The sequence below is a fragment of the Lissotriton helveticus genome, chromosome 3_2 (genome assembly GCF_964261635.1).
Source record: "Lissotriton helveticus chromosome 3_2, aLisHel1.1, whole genome shotgun sequence".
In the NCBI taxonomy this organism is placed as follows: Eukaryota; Metazoa; Chordata; class Amphibia; order Caudata; family Salamandridae; genus Lissotriton; species Lissotriton helveticus.
Window position 1 is genome coordinate 179,334,354 of NC_136062.1, and position 18,218 is coordinate 179,352,571.

The window sequence follows — 18,218 nt, forward strand, 5'->3', positions numbered from 1 at the left end:
TGTTTCTGCCTATATGGTGCTACTGGCTAGGCATTCTTCAGGACCAAGGTGATGACCCCGGCGGTATGAGCGCGCTAAGGCTCACCCTAACCAGGAGGTCGTTAGTGTGAACATGCAGGAAATTCTTTTTTTTTTTTAAACCTGCTGCTGCTGCGGGAACCTTTTTAATGATAGGAACCCGGCATTCATAAGTGGAGTGATCATTAATCACACCATGGGTCTCGGGAGGGGGGTGGTGGCTAGTAGTCACACCGCTGGCAAAGTCAGGCACCCGCTGGGTACCTGATGCAGCCCTCAAGTTACCGGACTCCGCGTCAAAGTAGCTCCAGTGACGTCATCACGGCGACTACGACGCCAACGACGTACACGGAGCCGTACGACGACGCCTACCAACGCGCAGGGGTACTGCTGACGAAAGCTTTCGGGATCCAGTCTGATGCCTGGGGGTTATTCTAAGGTAAGGAATCTATCACTAACTAATGTTTCTTACAGATATATCGTTACCGAAGGTAAGTAACTTGTTCAACAAGAAGGAACTGCATTTTTCCTCCAGAGATCTTCATTTATAGTCCTAAGTACTGAATTGTCCAGCCAGCAGTTTCGGGGGGACTTATATTGTCTTCTCGCAAAAAGAAATGTATGCTTGTCTTTGGTGTATTGGCTCAAATTCATTAAAATGCTTTAACAATGTCAATTACTCATGAATCATAAAGGATCACTAATCCAGATTTGTGGTAATAGCTTCTTCATAAAGAGGAAGAAGAGTTTGTTGCTGGTTTTCAGGCATGGGAGTGGGTGGCAAGAAAGACCAAATCTAGTTTAGTGATAGCTGGGGCTGTGTTCATGTGGAGTCTGCAAACATTACTGGATTGTTGGACCATTGAAAAGAAAAATTCTACCCTAGTAACATTTTCTGGATTATGGCGGCAGTCCTAGAATTCCTTTCCTTTTTAAAAACGTTTTAATGTATTGAATCTGTTGGCAGTGGGAAGCCTTTACCAGGTAAGTGTAAAAACTCATGAAACTCTACTCACTTTCAATTTGTGTCGTTATTATATCGATCCTTTTACTTGATATTTATCCTCCTCACCTATGTATATCTCTTTCCTTCTTTCCACCAAGGCATGACCAAAGTCAAAGTGGGTAAAGAAGATTCCTCTTCTGCAGAGTTTCTGGAGAAGAGGCGTGCTGCTTTGGAAAGGTGAGTATTCCCATGCTACTTTTATTTTCTCTAAGTAGTCCTTTACGTGTTAACACACAGACGGCCCACAATATCACTGCCGTCAAATATGTACTGATGGGTCTGTAAATGTAATTTTTCTTTGTAAGGCTGTTTTCAGAGCTTAGTAAATTCCATAATTCCGCTCTCATGCCAAGCAAACTATTTGAACACTAAATGTTTTTTAGGCTTCAAGTGCAAATAGTAAATATTTTATTCTCAACTTCCGGATATTTCATAGTTCTATGCTTGAGTCATACCTGCTCTGTAATCATAGAGAGCAGTGCAATAATAAGCATAGTCAGAAAAAGCTTTACCATGGTTAGGGTAGTGGTGGGGGTGTGGCTAAATGGCAGAGTGCACGGATGTGCGGTGCTGAGCTCCGCTCTGGGCCCGCCACAAAATCCTACATAACTTTGGACCTGGTCGGGCAAATGAAGCGTGTCACACAGTGGTGAAATCCTGGTTGTTGAACTGACCCTTGCAGCCAAAACCCGGACACAAGAGAGGCCGTTGTCAGTGCTCTGCATTGACTCGCTCGAAACCGCGGACCTAGAGTGGCGGCGACCCACCCAGATGCGTAGCCGATCGGCATACATAGAGTGCTATGCACCCTTGCAGGGGCGCGCGTGGAGAAGGGAGCACACAGCATCTGGGATGCCACTGACCTACCCTGAACCTGCTGAGGGCTCCCGTGAACCATACCCGCCGACACCCCTGAGATACGGTGACGGGGAAATCGTGCAGCGCTTCTCTGCCTGAGCTGGGCTGGGCTGTGTGGTCTATTCGGGGGTGCTCCCGACCGGCGTGCTAGTGTTGAGCGGCCCTAAAGCACAGGAGTACCCGCTGTGGAGGATGTGCACCCGGCTTGGGGCATTCTCGAGGTGGCGGATTCGCGTGCCCATGATATCCTGCTGGTCCCACAAGATTGCATCCTGCAATTGTTCCTACCTGCGTAGTGCTGTGGACTACTAGCGTAATTGGCCAGCTGCACATGCCTTTTATCGTCAGCCACAAACCTTGTGTAGCTTTGACACCAACTGCCTTACCTCCCTGCAGGCCCTGATGAAGGTGACAGATTTTCCTGGCATTGTGACTGCAGAGCGGTTTGCATGGGTGGTGGACACCTGCCTGCACTTCCTAAAGTCTCCTAGTTCTCTCCTTGTCTGATGGTCCTTGTCGTGGTGCATTGCTTGACTTCGGCCCTCCTTGGTGCCCACCCGAGGGGTGCGCATTATATAAATTCAGAGAGGGCCTTTGGTGAGTGTCACACACATGTCTACTTTGTAACGGTTTCCTGCAGGCGTGCTGCTGGTGGCAGTATGCTTTTTGAGTGACACAGCCCCTGTTTGGATCGCCTACAGGACCCTTGCTCTCTCCTTGGTTGGTGTCCCCCGTTTGTGCCCTGTTTGTAGCCCATGTTTTGACTTACTGGCCCGTCGGACGCCTAACACTCTGGTCGGCACTTCACATAACCAGAGCGGAATAAGCAACAGGTACCCCTGATCAATACCTACGCAGCGGGCAGGTGTGGTGCTGCTGGAGTCGGCTTGCTGGTCGGAGGGTTGTGCCTGGTAATTCCCCATGGCTCTAACACTTACACCTTGCTCATTGCCTGGCTGCGCCACGATCTCGCGTCCACATCCCAGTGGACTGCAACCAGTTATTTGTTGGTGAATCGCTCTAGTTCCCCTCATTTAGAGACATAACTGGCAGACTATCCGGCTACACGACGCCACACGCCCAAATTGTCGAGATGGGAAAGACCAGAACGAATAGGACTCAACCTCAGCCATCGGATGCAATGAACCCGGCTCCTGGCGTGACCAATACTGGACACACAGTCCCACCGAATCCCGTTGATCATACTAATCACTCACATTGGTTTGACGAACTGATGGCAGCAATATTGGATATTAAAACTACTTTGGTCCCTAAAATCGACTTGCTCTCTGAGGAAATAGGGTTTCTAAGGGAGGACCAAAATAAAACTGGAAGATAGAGTGGAGGAATCTGAATCTACTTTAGCATCTTTGCGCCCCACAGTGACCACAGCAATGGCCCAGATCCAATCCCTCTAACAGGACGTGGAATACCTGATGTGGAGGACCATGAAGGACGTTCTCGTAGAAATAATATACGCATAGTAGGACTGCTAGAACGGGCGGAAGGCCACAGCATGGTGCTCTACTTGGAGTCCTGGTTGTCCACGGATATCCTCCAGGGCAAGAGCTCAAAGTTCTTCTCGGTTGAACTGGTACACACGTGCCTAGGCAATCCCACCAGGCCTGTGGTAGCGAGAATATTCAACTACTGTGACAGGTATAACATCCTGCAGGTAACTAGAGCCCTCAGCCCATGGCAGGTAGAGAAAGCAATGGTGCATATCTACCCAGACTATACTCTGTCAGTACAGCGCCGCAGATCCTCATACTTGGAGGCCAAGAAATGCCTGCAGAACCATGAAATGCAATATTTGCTGCAATATCCAACCAAGTTGTGCATTCGCTACAAGACAGCCTCGTCTTCTGCTCTATTCCCGAGGAGGCCTGGGCCTCGATAGACCAACATGGACTCGCATACGCCCCACCTACCGCATTGTCAGACCCCTGCCAGTCATGGAAACTGGTGGGCGCACTCTGGGATCGCGGCAGGGATAGAGTGCAGGGCCCAACCAGGGTCAGTCTGGATCAAGAACGCGCACAAGCTATAAAATCGGCGGAACACATTGGCGTCCCCACATCTCCTCAAAGATCGGAATCAGACTCTGACACAGCAATGGATAAGGCACTACTACTAACTGACTCGCGACACGCAGTACTGTCTGGGGCAGCCCGGTCCTCACCCCACAGACCGCAGAGGAACTTGGTTGATCTCTTAGGGGGCTATCTGCGAGCCTAGTGCAGAACATTTTATGCCCACCACAGGCATACCTCTTAATGTATCAGCCACATATCGCAAACAAGAATACTACCGGCTTGAACTACATAAGGCGGCCATCTGGCAGTGACCTACGGAACAGCCAAACCTCCTGAGAGTGATAAGTAGTTGATACTGAACCTTTGTATTTCTTTGTCCCTCTTCCCCGCCCCTTTTTTCTTCCTCTCTCTCTCCTCTTTGTCCCTCCACTCATTTATGCTCTACTCCTGTAGTAAGAAACTTCTGAACACTCCTTTACATCTCTTTCTTTATTTCTTTATTTCTTGTTTGGATCCATTGCATTTCAGTGCAGATGGACAATTGCACATTGGCAAGCCAGCCTGCGGTGGGGCGTTGGCAAGTTTTATAATTTGATTCGATCTGTCTTTCTCCTTATGTCATGCATGGAGTACGGGCCGACTGGTATCTTCGCTGCTGCTGTGGTCAGGGGATGGTGTGGTGGGAGATAAATCACTGGTGGGGGTGGTGCTTTGCCACAATTTTGTATTTGCTTTCTTATTTACTGTTAATTAGATATCTAATGTTGACTATACTTTACTGACCTCGAATGTACGTGCACTTAACTCTACAAGTTCTACCTATATTCACGCAGCCACCAGATCTCGTTTGCATTGCTACAAGAAACACACCTGACTTTACAAACTCTCACGTCCCTCAGTAAACGCTGGAGCGGCGCGGTCGTTGGAACCACATACTCAGGATATGCTTGGGGCACCCTTATATGGGTGTTACCGGGCATTCCTTTAAAGATACTACACACCAGGACCGACACTCAAGGTTGTAATGCAATCCTAGAGGGTCTTTTGGACAGTTTCTCATTAACATTGGTATCCCTCTACGCCCCGAACTTAAGTCAAGCTTCATTCTTACAGTCAATCACACCTTCTTTACTTACAGACCCTACGGCACCAACATTCTAGGGGCGGAGACTAAAACAGCGTACATGAACTTACCCTGCATCGTTCGCGCCGTCCATTCCCGGGGGCACAATCCGTCAAACTAACACAACACAAGGGATTGGACTGTTAATATGCAATTTCACAATGCATTGCGTAGTACACACCCCACGCTATCCACTTTCCCGCATTACTCTACAATTCACTACCTCTACACGAGGTTTGACAACATATACTGTTCGGACAATGCCCTGCCCAGAGTGTTGCACGCAGACTACTTGGCACGCACGATCTCAGATCACAGCCCATTTCCGCGGTAACTCATGTGGGGAATGCAGAGAACCAGGATGTCGCCTTGGTGCCTTCCCCTTGCGGCACTCACTGATGTGGCGTTCCGCACTCCCTATCACGCTCTATTGACTCATACTTTCAGACTAATGCAGGCACTGCTTCAATCGTAGGGGTGGAATGGGATGCGTTTAAGGCTGTCCTGAGAAGACATGCCTTTAAAACTGCCTATGGCTCCCGTATGTCACTCACAAACGAGCTCCAGAAACACGAGCTGGAGATACGGAGATGCGAGCTACTCTCCCCCACAGGTCCCCTCATTGGCCCAGGCCCGTCTGGCACATAAGGAGACACCAGACAATCTGTGCATTCTCTAATATAAATTATATCTTGCCCGTAGGCACTCTGAAGGGGACAAACCTGGTAAAATGCTGGCATGGTTACTAAAAACTGACACTTCACAACCTCTCGTCACAGCGATATACATGCCCACAGGGAGTGTAGCGGACACCCAGGAAGCGATTAACAACTCTTTTCATGATTCCTATACCTCTCTTTATAAGGCCACTGACAACGGTGACACTGCTTTTACCCAGCGGTTTTTAAAAACATGTCCAGCTTCCGCAGGTAACGCAGCCACAGTATGACTTACTCGAAGATCCTATCACTGCAGACGAAATCTCTGAAGCTATTAAGCAATTGGCAACCGATAAAACCCCGGGGTCAGATGGTTGGCCATCGGAATTTTACTTTGTTTATGCCAAAGAACGTATGCCCCGGCTAACTAATGTGTACGAAGAAGTGTTTGAGATAGGTGAGCTCCCGCCTTCCTTGTGAAAAGCGACATTGGTTGTGTTACCTACACCGGGCAAAGACCCACTCCAAATGGTCTCGTACCGTCCTTTGTCGTTGCTGAACGCAGATTATTAAATCCCAGGTAAAACCGCATAGAACCTGATACATCCTGGATAGCATCCCTAGACATTGAAAAGGCGTTCGATACCTTGAGCTGGCATTAATTACTGGCTGTGTCGTCTGGGTTCGGCATAGGCCCTAACTTTCTGAGGTGGGTACGTATACTATACATGAAATCACATGCTAGAGTGAAGACTGGCCGCACTTTTTTCTCACCGTTTGCTATAGAGCGTGGCACAAAGCAGGGCTGCACTCTTTTGCCCATTTCATTTGCATTGGCCATAGAGCCCTTGCATGCAAGCTGCATCAACACGTATTCGACTGGGGCATATAAGCAGATCAGCGTTGGCACATAGTGTCTCTATACACAAATGATGCATTAATTTGTTTATGTGGCCCGACCGCTCTCTTGCGGGAGTTGATAACCCTGTTGAACGATCACGCCCAGGCAGTGCTTACTTTGTAAAATATGAAGTGCAGGTGCTCTTTTGTTTTAAGAGGCCACACCCACTTCCCTTGGCTCCACCCCTTCTACCAGTGGCTCCACCCATGTATTATAGTCGCTCTGCCCACATCCTCAACTGGTGCTGCTGAATCTCATACCAGAAAACTAGCTCATGGTGGCAAAGGTTCATTTAGTGCCCCTTGGACGGATGCACTCTCTGTGGGATACGGTTGCGGAAGTGCTGCCAGAGTGTCCGTTGGAGGTACGGGCCAAACTCGGCCAAGCCCTTGTGGAGGGCCGGGATGCAGCAAAATATTCTATACGGTGTGGGCTGGATACCACCGACTCACTGGGTAGAGCGATGGCAACGACGGTGGCGGTCAGACGTCACGCCTGGTTGAGGTCCGCCAACTTTTCGGCCGATGTCCAGAACACCTTGATGGACATGCCGTTTGATGGCCGTCGCCTCTTTGGCGACAAGGCAGACCATGCGCTCGAGCGCTTTAAGGACTCCAGGGCTACGGCCAAGTCCTTGGGCCTCTCGGCCCCGCGCCAGCAATCAGCTGCCTTTCATTCCTTTCGTGGCCACGGAAGGGGTGTACCCACTCGTGCCGCCAGCCACGCTCCGCAGGGTAATACCCAACGTGGTGGCGGCCGTGGGAACCGCCGTCCCGGCGGTCGGGGACAACGGCGAGGTCAGTCCACACCTTCCCCTGCAACATCCGCCTCAAAACCCTCCTAGTCCGTGCTTTCAGGCCCATGTGACGCCAGTGAGGGGCAGGGTTCGCCATCACCACCTCACTGGCGCACCGTCACTTCGGACAGGTTGGTGCTGCAGATCGTCCGAAGGGGCTACTCCCTCCCCTTCGAGGCGACTCCTCCAGCCATGCCACAGCAGAACCACCGTGTATCGGGGGATCATTTGCGACTTCTGCAGGAGGAAGTTACGGCCCTCTTGGCCAAGGGGGCCATCGAGCGCGTTCCTGGGCCAGAAGTAGGATGTGGTTGCTACTCCCACTACTTTCTGGTACCCAAGAAGGGCAAAGGGGGCCTACACCCTATCTTGGACCTAAGGAACGTCAACGGCTTCCTCCGGAAGGAGAAGTTCAAGATGCTGACACTGGCTCAGGTCCTAGCTGCTTTGGACCCAGGAGACTGGATGGTAGCGTTGGACTTGCAGGACGCTTATTTCCACATCCCCGTCCTGTCGGCCCACCGGCACTACCTGCGGTTCATGGTTGGCCACGAGCACTTTCATTATACCGTGCTCCCCTTCGGCCTTACCAGCGCCCCACGGGTGTTCACAAAGATGATGGCGGTGGTCGCAGCTCATCTGCGCAGGTTAGGGGTTTCAGTCTTCCCCTACCTCGACGACTGGTTGTTGAGGGCGGGCTCGCCCCAGACAGTCGTCAGCCACCTCCAGACTATGGCAGATCTCCTGCACCGGCTGGGGTTCTCCATCAATGTGCCAAAGTCACACCTGTGCCCCTCTCAGAAGCTCCTTTTCATCGGAGCGGTTCTCGACTCGGCGCGGTTTAGGGTTTATCCACCCGAACAGCGGGTCCGGGATATTCAGGCTCTGATTCCCATCTTTCAGCCGTTATCCCGGGTCTCGGTCAGGTTGACGCTGCGGCTTCTGGGGCTGATGGCCTCCTGCATCCTTCTGGTGCATCACGCCAGGTGGCGGATGCGGGCTCTGCAGTGGGACCTGAAGTTCCAGTGGGCCCAGCATCAGGGCAACCTGTCCGACCACGTCCTGATCTCGGAGGGCACTGCGAGACAGCTGCAGTGGTGGCTCACGGACCGCGATTGGGTCAGCGGCAGATCCCTCTCCCTTCCCCAACCGGAGCACGTAGTTGTGACGGATGCGTCCCTCCAGGGCTGGGGAGGCCACATGGGAGAGGCGGAGATCAGAGGCCTCTGGTCTCCGGTGGAGGCCCGGCTCCACATCAACCTGTTGGAGTTACGGGCGATTCGTCTAGCACTGAAAGCATTCCTCCCCTCTGTCCGGGGGAGTGTAGTGCAGGTGTTCACGGACAACACCACCGCCATATGGTACTGCAACAAACAGGGCGGGGTGGGGTCGTGGACCCTTTGCCAGGAGGCTCTGCGCCTCTGGCAATGGCTGGAACGCCAGGGCGTGACCCTGGTGGCTCAACACCTGGCAGGTTCTCTGAACGCCAGGGCGGACGAGCTCAGCCGTCGGTGCATGATGGATCACGAATGGCGTCTGAACTCGGACGTGGCGCAAGGCCTCTTTCAGCAATGGGGAGAGCCTTGGTTAGATCTATTCGCCACCGAAGAGAACGCGCAATGTCATCAGTTCTGCGCGTTGGAATTTCCAAGGCGGCACTCGCTCGGAGACGCTTTTCATCGCGAGTGGAGCTGCGGTCTACTGTACGCCTTTCCGCCTATACCACTTCTGCCCAGAGTGCTGAAGATCAAGCGCGACCAGGCCCAAGTCATCCTTGTGGCTCCGGACTGGGCTCGAAGGTACTGGTATCCAGAGCTACTCAGTATGTCAGTCGATCCCCCGGTTCGTCTGCCTCTTCAGGAGGACCTTCTGTCGCAGCAGCAGGGGACGGTCCTCCACCCGAACCTGTCCAGTCTCCACCTCCATGCTTGGAGATTGAGCGGCGACAGTTGAGGCCATTTGACTTGCCTCCTGAAGTCTGTAACGTCATTCTGGCAGCCAGGCGTCCCTCCACAAAGTCGGTATACGCCTGCCGGTGGAACAGATTTGTGGCATGGTGCACAGCAAAGGCTGTGGACCCTCTCTCTGCCCCTCTTTCCGAGGTTCTCCTCTTTCTTCTCTCTCTTGCCCAGCAGGGCTCTGCTCTGGGCACTATCAAGGGCTACCTTTCTGCCCTTTCAGCCTTTCTGAGGCTGCCTGATCAACTTTCTTTGTTCAAGTCCCCTATTGTAAATAGATTTCTAAAAGGCATCACACACACATTCCCTCCTGTTCTGTTTGTGATGCCTCAGTGGGACTAGAACCTGGTTCTTACGTTTCTGATGTGCGCTCCCTTTGAGCCGCTTCACAACTGTCCTCTCCGCCTTCTAACTCTGAAGACTGCTTTCCTGGTTGCCATCACCTCTGCCAGGAGAGTGAGTGAGCTCCAGGCCCTTTCTTGTACTCCACCTTTCCTTTCTGTCCATCCGGACAAACTGGTGTTGCGTACTAAGCCATCTTTCCTGCCCACGGTTGTCACGGCCTTCCACATCGGGCAGTCTATCACCTTGCCAACCTTCTTCCCGCCACCGCATCCCTCTAAAGAGGAAGAGCGGCTCCACCGTCTGGACCCAAAACGTGCGCTCTCATTTTACTTAGATCGCACACGCCAGTTCCGGGTGGATGACCAACTCTTTGTTGGTTACGTGGGCGCTAAGAAGGGGAAAGCGGTGCACAAGAGGACCATCTCCCGGTGGATCATCTTGTGTATCCAGGCATGCTACTCCTTGGCTAGAAATGAGCCCCCTGTTGGATTACGGCCTCATTCCACCCGAGCCACGGCGACTACAACTGCCCTGGGCCGGGGGGTGCCCTTACAAGACATCTGTCAGGCAGCTACGTGGGCATCACTGCACACGTTTGCAAGACACTACTGCCTGGACAGCCAAGTCCGGAGGGATGGCTTCTTTGGCCGTTCTGTCCTCCAGGACTTTCTGGTGTGATTATTGGTTCGCAGACCCACCACCGGGGTTGGTATTGCTGGGGTGTATCTATTCTAAGGTAAGGAATCTAATACGAACGTGTCTTTCAGATGCACAAGTTACTACTTGTGTAACGATATATCTGTAAGAGACATTAGTTAGTATTAGATTCCTTACCTACCCACCCATCCTCCCCGTTCTGCGAACCGATATCTAGTGTTAGGGTTACCCCCTTTCAGGGCCCTAGTTTCAATGGCACCAGTGTTGGTTTTTAACATGGCTCTGCGTTTCTGGCGCGGAAAAGCTGTGTCTAAGAACTGACGTCAGCACGCGGAGGCGGCGTCTAAGTACTCCGACGACGTCATCACGGCGCCCACGACGCCGACAACGGACGTGGAGCCGCAGACGACGCCTACCGACGCGCAAGGGTACTGCTACGCAAAGGTTTCCGGATCCAGTCTGACGCCTGGGGATATTCTAAGGTAAGGAATCTAATACTAATGTCTCTTACAGATATATCGTTACACAAGTAGTAACTTGTGCATCCCTCTTTATAAAAGTGGGATCCAAATGATGACAAAATTGGTTTAATTAATCTACTCCTTGGCTCTTTGTACAGGGAACAAAAAAGTATAGATGGAGAGTATTTTGAGAAACTTTGTTGTTACAAGCACACAAGGGTAGACTCTCACACCAGCCCACCTGCTGTGGAAATGCAAATAGAAAATGTAATGTGTTCAAACGGAACCTGGTTAAGTAAAAGCGCCATTGTGTCTGCCCTATGTATGATAGGTAAGGTTGATGAAGCAACCTTCCCCTATGGTAGACCACGCTCTCACTATTTTGCAGCATGCCTAATTCTGAACGATAAGCCTCTTTAATTAAATGCTTTGTATCAGCACCGATAGTCTCGACTTTCAAAAAGATATGGCCTAGACCTATCTTAAAAAGGGTGTCCCTAACATATAGTAGCAATGGGATTTTATCAAAATGCTAAAGTTTAAGACAATCTTGTAATATTTCCTTGGTAGTTTTAGGTCATCAGAGCACCAAACCTTAGACCAAAGCAGCAAGGGGGAGACATGTATGGTGTCATTAACAAATTCAAGTCCCGCCTCAGTGTGGCAAAAGATGTTAGGGGTGCTTGTTGGAACACATAAGAGGCGTTTTATGAACTTGTTTTCCATTTTTTGGATGTTATTGCAGGATTGTGTACCCCATAAACCCGCGCCATATGTTGCAACCGGGATACATTTAGCTTTATATAGGGATTTTAATTCTGCAACCGACGTCTGACCCAATTTGCTGGAAAAACGAAAGATGGCCTCAGCAGTTTGAATAGCTTTTTGCACACGCGCTGATATTAACAAATCCCAACTTAAGGTTTTATTAAATAGGTTCACCAGGTAATTAAAATTATCAACTTTCGCTATAATCGAGTCCCTCACCATGAGCCTGCGAGATTTTACCCCTTTCGGGCCACAGACCATGGCGAATGACTTAACGAAATTGTCCCTCAGATCTAACCCCTGCATAAAGGCGTCAAAAGCATTTAAGCAGGTTTTCATACTATTTGCAGTTAGGGTCATTAAAACCGTGTCATCCGCGTCCGATAACATCGGTATACATTTACCATTTACCCGGGGGAAATCAGCACAGCTTTTCAACAAAAAGACTTCCAACCCATTGGTGTATACCAGAAACAGAAAAGGGGCCAGTATACACCCCTGACGAACCCCCTCAGTTGATGGTATGGGTTTTGTCATCTCCCCTGTAGGCCCAAATCTAAGCTTTACTGTAGTGGCAGCGTGTAGTCTACGAAGTAATGTGACCAATGGCTCCTCAAACCCCATAGACTCCATCATTTGCCATAATTTATTCCTACAAACAGTATCGAAGCACTGGATAAATCCATGAAAGCCAGGTGGATACAACCACGCTTGGCTCTCATGTACTTACCCATGATCAGCGCCAGATTTAGGCACTGCTCAGTGGTCCCCTTACCCCGCCTAAAACCGTATTGGGATTCAACAGTAATATCATTAGATTCAGCCCAGGTTTCTAAACGAGCCAGAATCACTCTGCCCATTAGTTTACAGGACGCATCTATTAGCGATATTGGCCTATAACAACAAGGGTCACATTTGTTGCCTTTTTTAAATATCGGGACCAATACCGCCTCTTGCCATGATGTCGGAATGCGACCTACTACAACTGCCTTAAACAATAATAATAAAAGGGCTGCCCGCACCTCCATGTTATGTTTAGAAAAGTCCAAAGGCACCGCATCCGGCCCTGGGGCTTTCAGTGCTATGCCTTTTGTGAGTGCGGTCTCTACCTCAGGAAGAGTCAAAGAGAGGCTAAGCGCCTTTGCAGATTCCCACTTAATATCGGGCGGCCCCTCGAAGCTAGTTACGAGTGGAGCCCCCTTCGGATTAACCACTTGGATGCTAAGGGTGGTACCTGCAAATCAATGTAATTTCCATTGAAATCAATGGAAACTCCATGACGAGTTACCCTTGTCATTAGCACTGAAGGGGTTAAAGATACCCCCGTAATGTACCTCCCATATATCCCCTGGGATGTGTATCTGGAGGGAGTCCTTATCTTCACTTTTTAGGAAGGGGTGGTTTATAACCTCCCAAAAGAGTCGACTATCCTTTAATTCCGACGCTCTGCCCAGATCATCCCATGCCTGAATTTTTAGGTAATTTTTTCGTTTGGTGATCGCATCTCTATAAGTTTTCCTTGCAGTTCTAACCAAACCCCTGTCACTAGGCACTTGACGTAATGCCTTTGTTAGGCTAGATTGTGCTCTGGAACATTCTGAGTCGAACCATTTATGGATATTACCCGTATTTCCTCTCGTAGGTCTCAGAAGATGGGATGCCACGTTTTCTAAAAGAGCTTCGAAGTTATCAATTATAACCTCTGGCTCGTTTGAAGGCATTAAGCAGGCTTCTAGCCTTTGCTTATTTGTCTTAAAGATCTCCCGCTCTAGGAGTTTTGCATCCACCTTATCCCACCTTATGGTAACCCCCTGGTTCTGACTAAATTTAATTGGATGTTCCACAACCTGCATTCTCTTAAAGGTAGGGCACAGACTCAAAATGAGTGGATTGTGATCGCTCGCTGGGTTAGCCTGGATCTGGAAATCATTAATGAGGTGCATATATTTTCTTGAGACTAAAGCAAAATCAATAACACTCATCTGACCTCCCACGCCATGAAAAGTAGGGATACTTGGAGTTCTTGAAAAACTGGACATATCTAGAACACAGAGGTCATTAGTTATTATGATGTTTTTTAATGCCTTGCCTTGCTTTGAATGCTTAAAATGTGCAAGCGGCTCATCATTTAGGTCAACCAAGCCACAGACTCTTGAGCCACTGAACTTACACAAACAATAGTTAAAATCGCCTACCCACATAATAAACAAAGGAAATATGCTATTTGTTACTTTAACTAATTCGTCCTGTAATTTTTGTATAACCACAGTGGTTTGGGCATCGAATATATTATAGTACCAATTGATTAAAAGCAAGGGGACCAAGAATAAATCCTTGATCTCAAGCAATTGGAACCAAGGGCATGTCACCAGTGAATCGGTTTTTATTCTATCATGTTTTACAGAAATGGCTGTCATAAGGCCACCCTTAGCTCTTCCAGATTGTGAGGGTTCCGCAGGAACATTAAACGATTGGTAACCATCCAAACCGGGAGACCCCCTGCTCCATGTCTCCTGGAGACAGACTATATCCCACAAATTTTAACCATGCCGGGTCCTCTAGTCTCCGTAAGAATCCGGCTATGTTCCATGAAATCAAGCAAAATAAATTGCTGCGAGTCTGAATCCTCCGTATATGTTATTGTTTGTACCTGGGTTACCACATCAGCTCTAGTAGATTCTACCAATGGAATAGTACCTGGTACTGATGGGATAAGTTGTACCACCCGAGAGATGATTCTTTCGCCCAGTGGCAAGGTGGAATCAGTGGACGTCCAGTCACCATTCTGACACCCAATTGACATTGGTGGTCAGTCCACCATCTCTAAACAGCTATATCTATTCAGGGTGGGGATACCTCTCCAATTATCTCTAAAAGATGGTTCTTGAGTAGGGTATCTAGTGGGGTTACCTCCCCAATCGACCCTGGTGGGGTATCTGTTGGAATTACCACCCCAATCCTCCCACTCTCTATCTAGCGCTCTGTGGCCTACTCTATGCCAATTCTGTTCATCAGCTAAGTCATTGTAGGTCCCAGAAGGATAAAAGAAGGAAAGACGTTTTGTGTCTATACCTTCAATCATGTTTCGGGGGCCCCAAGAACAAATATGATTCACTGTGCGGGGATCCTTGAAGTTGACCAGAATGCAGTCACCCTGAGTCAACTTCTTACCATTACCCACCCAAGGGACTCTGCGAACCGTTAAAATCTGGCTCGACCAATAGGGTGGGAGAGGGCGATTCTTGTTGAGCCAGTATCGGACCTTATTCATTAATGCCCAAGGAGGTTCGTCTGTGGGATCGGACAACTCCAGAACACCGGTCAGCACTACCACAAAGGGACTAGCCTCAGGGGGGAGATTAGCGGGAAATCTGCTGTAAGGCTTTGTCCTATGCGCATCCCTGTTGTCATTCCTCATGGGCGCTGTGATGGTATTATTAATCGCTCTATCCTGCACAGCCTGGTCTTTGGGTTTTTCACTAGTTTTCTTCTCTGTTACTACTACTGCAGCAGGGGAATTCGATGTTACAGTTTGCCCTTCAGCCACTGCTTTTGTTATCTGTGGGGCCACGGGTTTCTTAGTGGGTAATTTAGGTCCCCCTGGCTTTAGTGTTCCCGGTATTAGTGGATTTTTCCCCTTTGAGGCACTTACTAATTCAGCTAGCTGTTTTTTGATGCGTAGCAAACTAGTTTCTAAAGGCAAGAGGTATGATTTAATTAGCTCTCCCACTTTGGTTAGAAATTGATTATCTGCCCCTATCTCAATCTCATTTCCTCCCCCAACTGGAATAATTGGAACATCGATGGTCATGTTTCCCGGTGGCTTATTTGTTACGGGTTCTAATGAATTTTTTGTTCTATTTTCCCCCTTCTTCTGTGCAAGGTTATTTAGGTTATTTCGCTTTTGCTTAAATAACTCCTGTGTTTTCTTGCCCTTTTTAGATTTCTGTTGATTCCTTCTTTTCTTAACAGCACCCTCCCTTTTACCCCTCAGCTGTCTTGTGACCTCTGGTGTAGTGTGCAAAGATAAATCTGGGGGGTTTTCAAGCTCCAGACTAATCTGTGAGTCAGACAGAAGTTCCGATGCCGATAAGTCCACCACATTAGGTAGACTGTGCACGTCAGCGCGAACTTCTATCGAGGGGAGTTTCCTAGTCAGATCAGGGGTTTTAGCGGTGGCAAAATGGCCCAGAGAAGATCTTTTTTGAAGGGCGACAGCTAGATCTTGAGAAACTCTGCGTTCTAGGTCGGCAATTCCTTGATCAATAAAAGAGTTCGCCTTTATGAGAAAATTGGATTTGGGACCTACTATCTGACCCCCCTCAGCAGCAGTTTTACTCCTGCTTCCTCGTGTAGACATTTTCCTAGATAGGGATATAAAAGTTCCAGCCAAATGCTTGACACATATGTGGGAACAGTATACATATACTTGGTACTAGAAATATAAATCATACAAAAATAGGCTTTGTAGCATAAAATAGAGGGGCTTAGGGGGGTGAGCCCGGTCCGGTCTTAATCGGTCTATAACGGGCTAAAACGGGCCCGGGCTTGGACCTGCGCACGTCCCGCGTGCCCGTAGGGGGTTGCTCCTATTAACGGATGAAAGACTGGGAGTTGGTGGAGCAAAGGGGCGAAGCGAGAAGAGAACCCAGGTGCGGCCGATGAGCTGGTACTTGGCCCCCTGGTCCTCGCAGTCCCGCTACACGCCCGTGCAATATCCTCATACCGTGATCCCAAAGTTAGTCTTGAAAACGGGAATGTCCCAGGGCTTGCGGCAGGCAAACAGCGTCTCTAGTGGCACCCGCAGAGTGGCGGCCGCGAGGCGCTGATAAGGGCGAAGGGGCGGAGCGAGAAGAGAACCCAGGTGCGGCCGATGAGCTGGTACTTGGCCCCCCGGTCCTCGCAGTCCCGCTACACGCCCGTGCAATATCCTCACACCGTGATCCCAAAGTCAGTCTTGAAAACGGCAATGTCCCAGGGCTTGCGGCAGGCAAACAGCGCCCCTAGCCTCGACCGGCTCCCGCGGAGCGGGGGCCGAGAGGCGCTGATAAGAGCGAAGGGGCGGAGCGAGAAGAGAACCCAGGTGCGGCAGATGAGCTGGTACTTGGCCCCCTGGTCCTCGCGGTCCCGCTACACGCCCGTGCAATATCCTCACACCGTTATCCCAAAGTCAGTCTTGAAAACGGCAATGTCCCAGGGCTTGCGGCAGGCAAACAGCGTCTCTAGCCTCGAGCGGCACCCCGGTTAGATGTCTAGGCGTAAACTGGAATATCCATAGGCAACTGGAAGGATCACTAGCGCAGGTAGAAGCAGAACTGAAGCAATTAGAAACGGACTGGGCAAACAAATCTGTGGGAATAGCGACACTAGAAGCGAAGAGAGGTGAACTGGCAGAGTTGCTGGAGCGTTTGGGTCATGTTAATTATGCTGCATATTCGGCTTGTACCCATGCACAGTCAGATAAAGCAGGCATGACTTATCCGGCAAGATCAAGCATCAAAACCTATTATGGCCCTCCGTACTGCAGAAGGCCGCCAATAGAAATACACGCAGAGCTAACCCGTCACTACACAGCGCTCTATGCATCCAGAAACACATTCAGCGATATAGGATTCACCTCCCTCCTCGCTCAGACAACGTTACCATCAATAGACCAGGCGCAGGCATTAGAGTTAGATTAGCCAATCACCCCTATGGAGATAGGTGCAGCGATAAGTGCAATGGCTACAGGAAGGCCTCCCGTCAGACTATTTCAAAGCCTATGTGGCTTGATAGCGCCTTATCTACAGCATGCATACAACAGTGTCCTTATTGTGGGTGCCCTTCCCTCCTCAATGCAGGAGGTGTTGCTCGTGTCTCTCCTCAAGCCGGATAAAGATCTGACTGACCCTTGTTCATACCGTCCGTTGGCATTACTAAACACAGACTACAAGGTTTTGACTCTTTCCCCCACCCCCTCCCATTCTCCCTCCCCCCAATATTTCTCTGTTGGTGGGAATTGCCCAGAATAGCTGCTTCTGCAAGGTACCTCTGGAACATTTTCCAAGTCTTGTGTTTTGAAGAAGAGGCCTATACTAGCACTCAGATTCTATATCTTATAGAGGGATGGCACCCATTAACACTCTTGCAGCTTTTGATAAATCGTCTTGCTGAGAGTCTACGTGGCGTGGCTGCAGTGACACATAATCGAAGGGGCGGTGGAGGTTCCCCTCCACTTCCATAGAATGACACTTGATAGAGGCAGCAATGTGATGCAAAAGGGGGAAAAAAACTTTACCTTAGTAATTTATCGGTTTTGTTTCGGGGGCATGTTGTGTGAGCAACTTCTGATAGACCAGTCCAGAGGTAATAGTATAAAACAGCGTTCTGCTCCATCTTCTTCAAATAGATCCTTCTCCCTTTTGGCACCTCAGATAATCAGTTCTGTTCATATGGTGGGGGAGGGAACCGCATTATTAGTGTCCTCCATCTTTCCTCTGTCACCTGCTTCCAACACTGTCGGTCTTAATGTAAGGCCACCGCTAGAGAAAAACCTCTGACGATGTCTTTGTAGTGGGATACGGTTGGCCAGCACTGAATCCCATCAACTGCTTTAAACCACAGTAACAACAAAGTGATGGATAGAATGCTTC

At 49.6% G+C, this 18,218-nt stretch overlaps 1 protein-coding gene across 2 annotated transcripts in view; it reads left to right on the forward strand.

The window, feature by feature from the left end:
• Positions 1 to 18,218, forward strand: part of SNX1 (sorting nexin 1) — a 749,531-nt gene that overhangs the window by 367,689 nt on the left and 363,624 nt on the right. For both annotated transcript variants that reach the window (XM_078684988.1, XM_078684989.1), the window contains exon 7: positions 1,123 to 1,201. In XM_078684988.1, coding sequence (XP_078541114.1) covers positions 1,123 to 1,201 — 79 coding nt within the window. The remainder of the gene's footprint in view (positions 1 to 1,122; positions 1,202 to 18,218) is intronic.